This window comes from Octopus sinensis, unplaced genomic scaffold, assembly GCF_006345805.1.
Source record: "Octopus sinensis unplaced genomic scaffold, ASM634580v1 Contig15801, whole genome shotgun sequence".
NCBI lineage: Eukaryota > Metazoa > Mollusca > Cephalopoda > Octopoda > Octopodidae > Octopus > Octopus sinensis.
The window spans coordinates 27501-40000 of NW_021833922.1; the positions used below are offsets into that span (position 1 = coordinate 27501).

The following is a 12500-nucleotide window of genomic DNA, read 5'->3' on the forward strand; positions in this document are numbered from 1 at the left end:
ATTTGCACCAAAGCTAACCTCAATCTAAACAATGATGACAAGTTAGAGCTAGATGAACTCAGCTATTGGGAGTTAAATGTCTCAGCCACATATTTAAGGTAACAATGATGACAAAATATGATATCTCAGTTGGTTGTCTGGTATTCAGAGAATTCACTTATCTGTGTTATTATAATAATAATAATGAAATTATTGTATACAGTGCTCAGGTGCACCACAACTTGTCAAAAGTGTGTATGTATTATGACATGCCCAGACACAATTATTAAGGAAAACATATTTAAATTGCTTCCTAGGTGCAGATCTGGCTATGTGATTAAAGAATTGATTTTTGAACCACTTGGTTCTGAATTTGATCCCACTGTCCAGCACTTTGGGCAAGGGTGTTCTTTTGTAGTATATATATTCCTGAATATATGTAACTCATCACTTAGATACACTTACTATATATAGTTTTTAACTATATGTAGGTGAGCTGGCAGACACGTTAGCGTGCCGGGCGAAATGTTTAGCGGTATTTCGTCTGTCGTTACGTTCTGAGTTCAAATTCCGCCAAGGTCGACTTTGCCTTTCATCCTTTCGGGGTCGATAAATAAAGTACCAGTTTTGCACTGAGGTTGATGTAATCGACTTAATCCCTTTGTCTGTCCTTGTTTGTCCCCTCTATGTTTAGCCTTCTTAAACTCATTAATACTCTATATGCATCCTTCAAAAGAAAAATGATAACCTAAGTTCCATAAACTCATAATTAACCCTGAAGAAGTCCTACCCAATATTGTTAGAATACAATACCTTTCTTAGCATTTAACCAAAGGTTAAGAACTTCTGATCAACTAGGTTATAGGACTGAAACATATATGTAGGTTCCTTTATTTTCTTTTTTGAGTTTTACAACTTGTAATCAATTTATTTGTACTGTTATGTTCTTTAAAAGAAATTTTCATCATTTTATAACAAACCTTTTCATGTTGCTGCCCCCTTGGTTCTAAGGCCACATTCCCTAGTGCCCTACCCCCACTCACCATAACAGACACAGACCATTTTCTGCAGCAAATTCAAAACAACAGTATTTCACAAATAAAACTTAAACCTAATTAAAACTTTATGTTATTTGCTTTTTTTTATTACTTGTTTTAGTCATTTGACTGTGGTCATGCTGGAGCACTGCCTTTAATCAAGCAAATCGACTCCAGGACTAATTCTTTGTAAGCCTAGTACTTATTCTATCGGTCTCTTTTGCCAAACTGCTAAGTTACGGGGACGTAAACGCACCAACATCGGTTGTCAAGCGATGTTGGGGGACAAACACAGACACACAAACATATACACATACATACATACATATATATATATATACGACAGGCTTCTTTCAATTTCTGTCTACCAAATCCACTAATAAGGCTTTGGTCGGCCCAAAGCTTTTGTAGAAGACACTTGCCCAAGATGCCATGCAGTGGGACTGAACCCGGAACCATGTGGTTGGTAAGTAAACTACTTACCACATGTTGATTTTTTTTACATCCATTGCCCCGTTTTGGTCACCCCATTTTTCTTCAAAGCCCCACTGGATCTTTTCACCACCCCCAGGGGGGCAGTACTGTCCACTTTGGGAACCACTAAACAAAATATGGGAAATAACTCAAAGAAGACAGTGGCAATGTTTGAAGTAAATTGCTCGTTTATAGATGTGCTGATTATTCTTTTATTCTTTTGCACGTTTCAGTCCCAAGGCTGAGGCCATGCTGGGGCACTGCCAGTATTGTATGCAATAAATATATAAATTAATTAATTAATAGAATAAAGATTAAAAAAATTTAATGTAAAGTTCTGAATGAATAGAGATTTTCCTTTCAGTCGAAGGATGTCTACATAGACACAGGAGTGGCTGTGTGGTAAGTGGCTTGCTTACTAACCATATAGCTCTGGGTTCAGTCCCACTGCATGTCACCTTGAGCATGTGCCTTCTACTATAGCCTCAGGCTGACCAGAGCCTTGTGAGTGGATTTGGTAGATGGAAACTCAAAGAAGCCCATCGTATATATACATGTATATATGTGTGTGTCTTTGTTCACCCCCACCATCGCTTGACAACCGATGTTGGTGTGTTTATATGCCCGTAACTTAGTGGTTCAGCAAAAGAGACTAAATATTAGGCTTACAAAGAATAAGTCCTGGGGTCGATTTGTTTGACTAAAGGCGGTGCTCCAGCATGGCCACAGTCAAATGACTGAAACAAACAAAAGAATAAACTAGAAGGCCGATAGTTTCTAGTTTGTCCACAGGCCAACGATATGTCTTTATGGCTTGATCCACCCAGGTATGAATAGTTGTTACAACGGTGGATACCACAGGTATAATGGATGCTTGATTTCATTGGCAGTATCGTTGTTGTCATATATTCTCATGGGTAAAATTTGTAATAAGCTGGGTCACTTTATCAAACGAGTAGTAGCTTATTCAGGGCCAGGGAAAGATCCAGCCGATGTTATGTTCGATCTTTCGTTTATGCTTTCAATATGTCCACTCTCACCCAACACCAGGTCATCTTTTTTTTTTTTTTACCTTTTTTTTTTTACCCATCTGAGGTTGATAAAATAAAGTAATAACCGCAATAGAAAATCGACCGTGTCCGCCACTAAAACTTGTGACTGAATGCTTGTTTAGAAATCAATATGCCATCAACAGTAGCCTCCCTTTGTACTAGGAATGGGTTTAACAGCAGCTGTTCAGCATTTTGATATACTAAGGCTGTTCTCTCTCTCTCTCTCTCTCTCTCTCTCTCTCGCACACACACACACACATGCACGCATGGTAGATGGAAACTGAAAGAAGCTTGTCATATGTACACACACACACACACACACACACATTACCACACACTTTCTCTCTCCTTTCTCTTTTTTTCTTTTGAGAGAAAAAACTGAAATTGCATAAAGATGTTTTTTTTTGTTTAAATATGTTTAAATATAAATATCAAACCAGTTAATTATCCTTGGCCTTAACAATGATTGTCAGTAATTAAAATAAAAATAAAATCAGTTACCAGAGTAATATCAGATGGAAAGAGATGTCTATAGAAGTTAGTAAATGAAGTCATAAATGAATTTTGTTATTCACAAATAATTAATTTTTCTTACAAAATATGACAATGTTATTTCATTTGAAATCTTTTTTAACAAACTGTTTAAGATGATTGATACATAACATAGTAATTCCATATTTATCAAAATATATAAATCTAATTTACAGAGATGTACTTGCATAGCAAGTGACTTGATCTGAGATCGTGTGCTGGAACGAAAACAATTGCAGCGTGGAAGGTGTTTATAAGCCATTAAAACCATTTAAATTTAATTTGTCAAAGTATTTCCGACACTTTGAGACCGCGACCTGTTCACTGACAAAACTTTGTGCTGCATCTACTGTTATCTTTTAAAGCTTAACAGTAGCAAATTGAAGGTTTATAGGCAACTAACTGATGGATGTTGATGGGAATGTGGCATAACTGTATCCCAAAATCCAGCCCTTGGCTATTGGTCAATTCTAACAATAATTTCTTACAGCAGTACTGGACCACATATTAAGGGAGAGGAAGGAGCAGTGTTGAATGAATTTTCCCACAGCCCCTTTATTTTAATAATTTTATTGACTCTGTTTTGTTAAAAGTTTAAGTCAACACCAAGAGGGTTGAAAGGCTCTCACTAATTAATGCAAAGAATTTAGTGTGCCACGCTGCTATTTCTACCATTCCATTGTACTTCACATTATTATTTTAATAATAATGATTTCTCTCATAAATACAGGTTTGGCCAAAAGTCACCCAACAGTAAATCAAAATTCCATAAATACTTAATATTTAATTTTATTTATTCATTCCAATTATGTTTAATAATTGAATGCTGTGAGTTAAAATCACCGTTTTTTTTTTGCAACATTTGTCTATTTATTAGTGAAGTCTCATATAAAATAATCCTTTGCGTTAATCTTGGAATTAAATGGGTTTTGGCCAACTCTGTACAAAGTCTAAAATTTAGGAAGAATAGGACAATGAATTAACCGTTTAGCATTCAGATTACCCTGTCAAATGTATGCCTTCTTATTTGCATTGGTTTGAATTAATCATGCATTATGTTGTAACTTTGAGATTTTGATGATGTGATTGTTTTTATAATGACATTGTAAAGTAGGCGTGAGAGTCCAGATCTAACCAGTTTGAGCATTAAACAGGTTGAAAATTTGGGCCGGATATGGCCTGTTTTAAATGCTAAAAGGGTTAAACTGGTCCCAGTACTTGATTGGTATTTTTATTTTTATCGACCTTAGAAGGATGAAAAGCAAAATTAACTTAAATAGGATTTGAGGTGGTGGTGATGATGGTGATGATGGTGTTGGTGATGGTGATGATGATGATGATGATGATGATGATGGTGATGGTGATAGTGATGATGATGATGATGATGATATCTTCTTTAAAATAGACGTCTCAACAAACTGAAATTTCAGCCAACAAGCCAAACCTCAAACTTCTCTCATTTTCTCACAACCTCTCACCCAGCAACACAGACCTTTTGAACAGCATTTTACTCATCTGTTTTTTTCTGATGAAAATTCACATTGTTATTTATTCATGCATTAATTAGTCACATCTTATTTCATTTGTATTTCCTCTTTTATTCAGAATTTGTCGACTAGGAACAGCAAATGGTTGGTTTCTACGCATCAATACCCGTGTGCACATTGATCAAATTATAGAAGCTTTTGCTCAACATTGTGCTTATATGGATCGGCTGGAAATCCAGTGGGATCCTGACACCATCCGCTTCAGTGATAAAAGTAACAAATTTGTGGATCATATTCGGTAAGTTTTGCATCTCATTCTTCTTTTATATATATATATATATATATATATATATATATATATATATTCTGTTAATGGAGAGCAGTGGTGTAAGTAATAGAGGAATCAGGAAAGTGACCACCCCCACTGAGCACGTTTTTCAAAATTGACACCTTTTGTAGAATGTATAATTAATGAGTTAAAAATTGCTTGGTATGTGTCATGGTGCCCTTTTTTTTTATGTCCCCCCACCAAAAAAAAAACTTTAAAACCTGGCTATGTCCCTGCTGGAGAGCACTGCTTTAATTTATTTTCTATCAGTTCTGTTGTCACTTTATGGCTGGAAGTTGGTCTATGATTTGCTTGACTAAAGGCGGTGCTCCAGCATGGCCACAGTCAAATGACTGAAACAAATAAAAGAGTAAAAGAGAGTGATAAGATGTGTTTCTGTTTATTTATCATATCTACAATCCTGTTTACATGACTGTGGGTCACTTATAAGGACTGTACTAGGCTTGGATAAAGTGTACTTAAGTAGAGAGCAAGAAACTTGATTCTCAAAGGATCTACTTGAGGCACTTATCATACGAACGCAGAGTTAGGATGTTTGCGGAAATTATTACTGCAAAGATTACGAGTATAATTTTTGAAACCATTAATCTTGTTTGTCTGAAATGCATTTATTTTACTAAATTTTTTGTTATCACATGATCACGTGACCGACCAGACCATCAGATGTTGGTACACATCGCTGGTCACGATGCGTTCGCATTGTTTTTTTAGCCTTCGAATGTTGCCACCCCGCTGGCTAAGCGAGCAGGCCAACAGAAGAAAGAGTGGTGAAAGAGTACAGCAGGGATCACCACCCCCTGCCGGAGCCTCATGGAGCTTTTAGGTGTTTTCGCTCAATAAACTCTCACAACGCCCGGTCTGGGAATTGAAACCGCGATCCTGCGACCACTAGGCCATTGTGCCTCCACAATTCTTTGTTATATTTAAAGTAATTGAAGGAAATACAGAACATCTCAAAATAAATAGTTACGAAAGGTTTAATATGAATGTTGGCAAGAATCCTTATAGAACTAACAAACTCGAACTTCAATAAATGAAGAATTTATTGTTAAGGAAATTTCCCACTGTCATATTCATGGATGGTCTCTCTTTCTCTCTGTCTCTCTTTTTCAGACTGCGTTGCCCACACCTTCGATCCATAACTCTAAGTGATGGTGAATATTACGAAATGGTCAAATCAAACTTCGAACGTGCTGACAAGAAGCGAGTTGTGAGGACGACCATTAACTACAACACCAGCATTGTTAGTTTGCTTAGTCAGTACAATGACTTGCTCTTCAACTAGATCTCTCGAACTATTGGACTGTTTTATTTATTTATATATATATTTATTGAACTATTTATTTATCTATTTATTTATAAATTTATTTATTTATTTAAACCAACTCCTTGTGTGTTAGTGTGTGTGTGCGTGTAACCTAACTTTGGACTGATTACATATTAAGAGATATATTGCTCTGTTATAGTCTTTTGTGGTTCCTGATCTTTCCTTTATATCGGTGAATTTAAACATCGTTAGTTCTTTCAGTTTATTGATATCAGGTTCAGACTGTTCCAAATTTAAGAGATTTGCAGTTTGAAAGATTAATGGAAATTCTAAGAAAAACCATGTAGCAATAATTGTTTGCTAAACAAAACAAAATTTTATTTAAAAAGATTTTTTTAAAAACGAAATAATTTTCTGTTTAGAAACTGCTTTAACAGTTGCTTTTGACCCTCTCATGACTTAAATTCACTCCAGTGGAGACGAAATGGCCAGCATTTTCATAAATTTGTATCCCTATCAAGGAAGAACATGTCAAACATTTTCAAGGTCATTTAATTTAATGAAGGACACACTCTGCTGGTAAATTAACATTTCTTGTGCAGTTTCATGCCATCTTTTAATAACTATTTCGAAAATTTTCTCCACGTATAAGAAAGAAACTAACTTTTTGTTAATTGTTAAAACGAACTTTAAAGCAAAAAAAAAAAAAAATGAATGAAAAAAACACACCCAAACTTCAGATGATTTTTAACAAATAATTTTACTAAAACAATATTTTGATTAAATACAAAATGATTTTTCTTACAACAAAATGTTTATTTTCATTTTCTGTGTGTCAACTGTATGTACACATCTGTTTGTGTTATTGATCACTGTTTTAGCAAACTATCGGGAAAAAAGTGAATATTACAAACACCCACAAATACAGAGACATGCATTGAAGTGGCAAGGAAACGGATACATTTACTAATGTGGAGACAGTGTAGAGCAGCGAGTCTCGACCCTTATTTCATCTACAGATCTCTTTGATTACTGTTTTTTTCTGATGGACCTCCATAGCCAATCAATGTTTAAAAACTAGTTTTATAGATCCTTCTTTTAAATTTCTATTTTGTTTTTCACACATTAACTGGTGTATGTTGAATTATGTAAAATGTTAAAGAAAGAAACCTCAGCCTGTTTCTTGCAATAAACACATCCAAAGTCGCATTTTTTCATGGACCCTTAACCCTTTTGCTACCGTATTTATTTTGAGATGCTCTGTGTTTCTTTCAATTATTTTAAATATTACAAAGAATTTAGTAAAATAACTTAGTTATCATTCAGCTAGTGTTAAGAACATAAATTGTGACTAAGATTTAGTGGAAGATTTTAAATGAAAACTTATGAAAAGAAGACATTTATACTACAGAGCCAAAGCCGGTTTTAGCCGGGTTGGTAACGAAAGGGTTAAAGTACTCCTTGTGGATCCTCAATTTACTATTTTACTTGCATGGGCCCCCTTTGATAACTATTTTTATTCTGGTGCCCGCCGCCACCTAGCCATTTGATATTTAAAATCTAGTGTTATAAATATTTCTTTTAAAATTTCTATTTTGTTTTTCCCCACATTAACTTGTATAAATCTGCAGCATCTAGACCATGCTTTATGATCTTGTTAAGGGTAGCACAGCATGGAAGGCAGCCAGCACTTTGGCAGCAGGACAGTGAGTGGAGGCTGAAAGAATCCGCTGTAGATCTGCGGCGGCATTTATGAGGTTCACAGATCTGGAGACCAAGTCTCTGGAAAAGACCCAAGCACAGGCAGTTGTTATCAAGCTGAGTGCCAGCTGCAAGTGCTGGCACCACATTGAGCTAAGTTCTGCTGCGAGGCTTGGGGGTTGAGCAGAAGAAACATGCCAGACAGTGCTGACCAAGTTGGCACACTAACTTGTCTTCAGACATGCTAATCTAGATTATTTACATTATTTACATTTGACAGATATTTGTCCTCATCTTGTTTGTTGTTAGCACAACGTTTCAGCTGATATACCCTCTAACCTTGGTTCTCATTTCTAAGGTATTTTCCGATGTTGTTGTTATTATTATTATTATTATTATTATTATTATCATTATTGATCAGGTCACTGCGTTTGAATCGAACTTGGAATCTTGGGGTTAGTAGCCTGCACTTTTAACCACTACGCCATATGCCCACGGGTATATGGCGTAGTGATTAAGAGCACAGGCTACTAACCCCAAGATTCCAAGTTCGATTCCAAGCAGTGACCTGATCAATAATAATAATAATAATAATAATAATAATAACATCAATAGGAATGAGAATCCAGGTTCAAAATTTCCCCAAGACACCTGATGAAGGCTAGAGGGTATATCAGCTGAAACGTTGTGCTAACAACAAACAAGATGAGAACAAATATCCATCAAATGTAAATAATGTAAATAATATAAATAATGTACATAATTCCTCATCTCTTAAATCTACAACTGTATTATGCTACTCTAGGTTGAACCATGTAAAATGTTAGAGAAAGAAGCCTAGTTGTTTCTTGCAGTAAATACCTGTAAAGCAAAATGTTTTCACAGAACCTTAAAATACTATTTGCGGATCCCTAGTTTACTATTTTGCTTGTGTGGACCCCAAAAATCTAATATGGGCTCCTAGAGGTCATAGAGACACTGGTTGAGAGCCACTAGTGTTGAGGACATCCAAGAATACAATAATATCTGTTTCAACACACGATTTAACATCAGGAATCTTGCAACACAAATTGATAAACGCAACTTTTACATCATTATATTCCTAATTAATTACACTGCCTTTGATATGATACAATTAATTTTAAAGTTATTGAAAAATACAGAAATATCTTAGTAAAATACTAAGTAATACATTAGTAATATTGTGTTTGGAAAATAAAATTAACAAAAGATTCTTGTATAAAGTATATTATTAATACATATATTAATAATATACTTTATATTATTAATAAAATAAAATAAGTGAGCCCTTTTAAAGCCTAGCCAGGCTCATGGGCTCGGTTTCCCGGTTTCTATGGCGTACATGATTCCCAGCTGGACGGGACGCCAGTCCATCGCAGTGTTACTCATTTTTGCCAGCTGAGCGGACTGGAGCAACGTGAAATGAAGTGTTTTGCTCAAGAACACAACGCGTCGCCCGGTCCAGAAATGGAAACCACAATCTTACGATCATGATGCTGACACCCTAACCACTAAGCCACGCGCCTCCACATATTATCAATACTCAAGTATATTATTAATACTTACTAAGTATATTATAAATATTTAAACTTAGTTGATGGAAGGATGAAGAGAAATGTTCACACCTAAAAAAATTGTAAAGATAATTACGGAAAGCATCCTGTTTGCCTGTGTAACCCTTTTGTTACCGATCCACCTGAAGTCACCTTTAATTTCAGTGTACAAAACATTTTTATTTGAATGTCTGAGATGAGGTATTATTAATATTGTTATTATACTATTATACATGGATGTATCTGGATTAGGTGTCTTCATCTTGGTTGGTATAATCCCATTTAGTTGTTCCTCCGACATTCTTTAGGGGCCTGTCATATTTGGTAATGTTTTTGACATTTAAACAGAGGTAGTGAATATAAGTGTTGATCAAGTGTCAAATGTGTTGATCAAGTGTCAAATGTGTTGATCAAGTGTCAAATGTGTTGATCAAGTGTCAAATGTTAAGCTTAATCCTGGGAACAGTCTACATTCATACATACACACATACATACATATATTTATACATACATACATACACACACACACACATACATACATACATATATACATACATACAAACATACCTACATACATACATACATACATACAAACATACCTACATACATACATACAACATACATACATACATACATACACACACACATACATACATACACACATACATACATACACACATACATACATACAAACATACATACATACACACATACATACATACATACACACATAATTACATACATACATACATACATACACACATAATTACATACATGTATACATACATACATACATACATACATACACTGTTTAATAATCTGAATGGATGGAGGCAATGCAAGAGGAAACTAGAGGAACATAATTAATAACCACACACAGGACTCCAAATTTGACATCAAGATGTAGGACAAGATACTGCAATAGCCTGGGCTTCAGAGGTCCACAGCCTTCAATATCCTCCCGAAGGACCTGAGAGACCTTCATGGGGTGGATGCAGATGTCTTCAGATGTCAGGTGTCCCAGATGAACCAACTTCATGGCAGGAGGTGCAGATGAGGGCAGCTGCATCGAACTCTCTCATGCACCAAATGTCAATTGCTAAAAAGCATTCGTGAAGTAAAATCATGTAGCAACACCAAATGGCGGTGCCCCAGCATGGCCACAGCTCGTGAGCTGAAACTAGATGAAATGAAAAATGAAATACATTCTTCTACATTTATAAATTTACATACCAACCACTTGATCAAGTAAAATATACAAAGCTCAATACACCTATAATGATTACCCATCTGATAAGGGGACACCAGGCACCTGCATCACAACCATGTGTGCGTAACATGGTGATATTATTATTAAGGCAGCAAGCTGGCTGACTGGTTAGCACTCCAGACCAAATGCTTATTAGCATTTCTTCCAGCTTGTGTTCTGAGTTCAATTTCCGCCAATGTTAACTTTGCATTTCATACTTCTGGGGTTGATAGAATAAGTACCAGTTAAGCACTGAGGTAATCCGTTAGTCCCCCCCCCACCTCCCCACAAATTTCAGGCCTTGTACCTATAGTAGAAAAGATAATAATAATCCTGGTGCTACAAGCTACAGTAGCATCCACTCTTAGGGGTTAGCCACATTTAAGTGGCAAATATACTTCACAATGTGTTGCAGCTACTGATTATACCTCGCTCAGAGATTTATTATAATAATAATAATTATTATTCAAATGGGTTTTATGAAACATTATTTCTCATTTTTTCTGAAAAAAATATTTTATTTCTGCTTCATTAAGTTATGATAAAGAGCAGCTAGAATATAACATTATCCATGAATCTGTTGATTTATCTTCCTCAAATAAGCAAATATTGTAAACCATTAAGTTCCATAATGCTTTTAAATGAAACAAAATGTCTTTTATTTAAAATTGCTCTTCATATGAGACAATAAGAATTTCATGCCTTATTTGTAATGATATCAATGGCTTTTCTCATACATTTACTAAATTGCCAGGGTTGGATTTCAGCTGAGCTCCTTCATGTCAAAAGAATAGTGCTAAGAATTAGATAGAATGAGGTTATCATGACACCAGACCACAGAGATATTTACCTCCGGAACTTGAACTGCAACGGATTCAAAATCTTGTTCATACTAATATCAACAATTCTCTTTACTCTTTTATTCTTTTACTTGTTTCAGTCATTTAACTGCAGCCATGCTGGAGCACTGCCTTTAGTCGAGCAAATCAACCCCGGGTTTTATTCTTTGTAAGCCCAGTACTTATTCTATCGGTCTCTTTTGCCGAACCGCTAAGTGACGGGAACGTAAACACACCAGCATCGGTTGTCAAGCAATGCTAGAGGGACAAACACACACACACACACATATACACACACATACATATATATATATATACATATATACGATAGGCTTCTTTCAGTTTCCGTCTACCAAATCCACTCACAAGGCTTTGGTCGGCCCGAGGCAATAGCAGAAGACACTTGCCCAAGATGCCACGCAGTGGGACTGAACCCGGAGCCATGTGGTTGGTAAGCAAGCTACTTACCACACAGCCACTCCTGTGCCTATTAAATTAAATAAATTTTGAACGAGAGTCTTCAGTTGGGTTAATTTGTGTCAAAAATTTTTTATGTCAAGAGATAAATCAGGCGAGGTCGTTATGACACTAGCGAGGTAGGTTTCAGGCACTTAACATCTAATGTTCAGTTTCTTGTATTCTGAACTGATTCATTTTTAATGAGTTCAAGCTTTTATTTCTGTTAAAGGTCTGGAGATGCTTTTAAAAGCTTGGAGCAAATATATCTCATGATGATAAAATGATAGAGATGAGGATAAATTAACGATCTAACTCATGACGATGTATGTTATATGTGTGCTGCACAAACGCACACACACACACACACATACATGCATACAGGCATGCATACGTCCACACAAACACATACACACATTTGTATATCATCATCATCATCATCGTCATCATCATCGTCATTGTTGCCGTCATCGTCATCATTATCATCATCATCTTTCTCGTCATT

The 12500-nt window shown here is 35.7% G+C and overlaps 1 protein-coding gene across 1 annotated transcript in view; it reads left to right on the top strand.

Moving 5' to 3' along the window:
- The window catches only part of LOC118761625, a 12123-nt gene extending 5173 nt beyond the window's left edge, over positions 1–6950 (top strand). Inside the window, exons 2-3 of the mRNA XM_036499704.1 lie at positions 4679–4858; positions 6023–6950. Of these exons, the coding sequence (XP_036355597.1) occupies positions 4679–4858; positions 6023–6194 (352 nt within the window). The 3' untranslated portion in view covers positions 6195–6950. The remainder of the gene's footprint in view (positions 1–4678; positions 4859–6022) is intronic.
- Positions 6951–12500: the final 5550 nt, after the last annotated feature.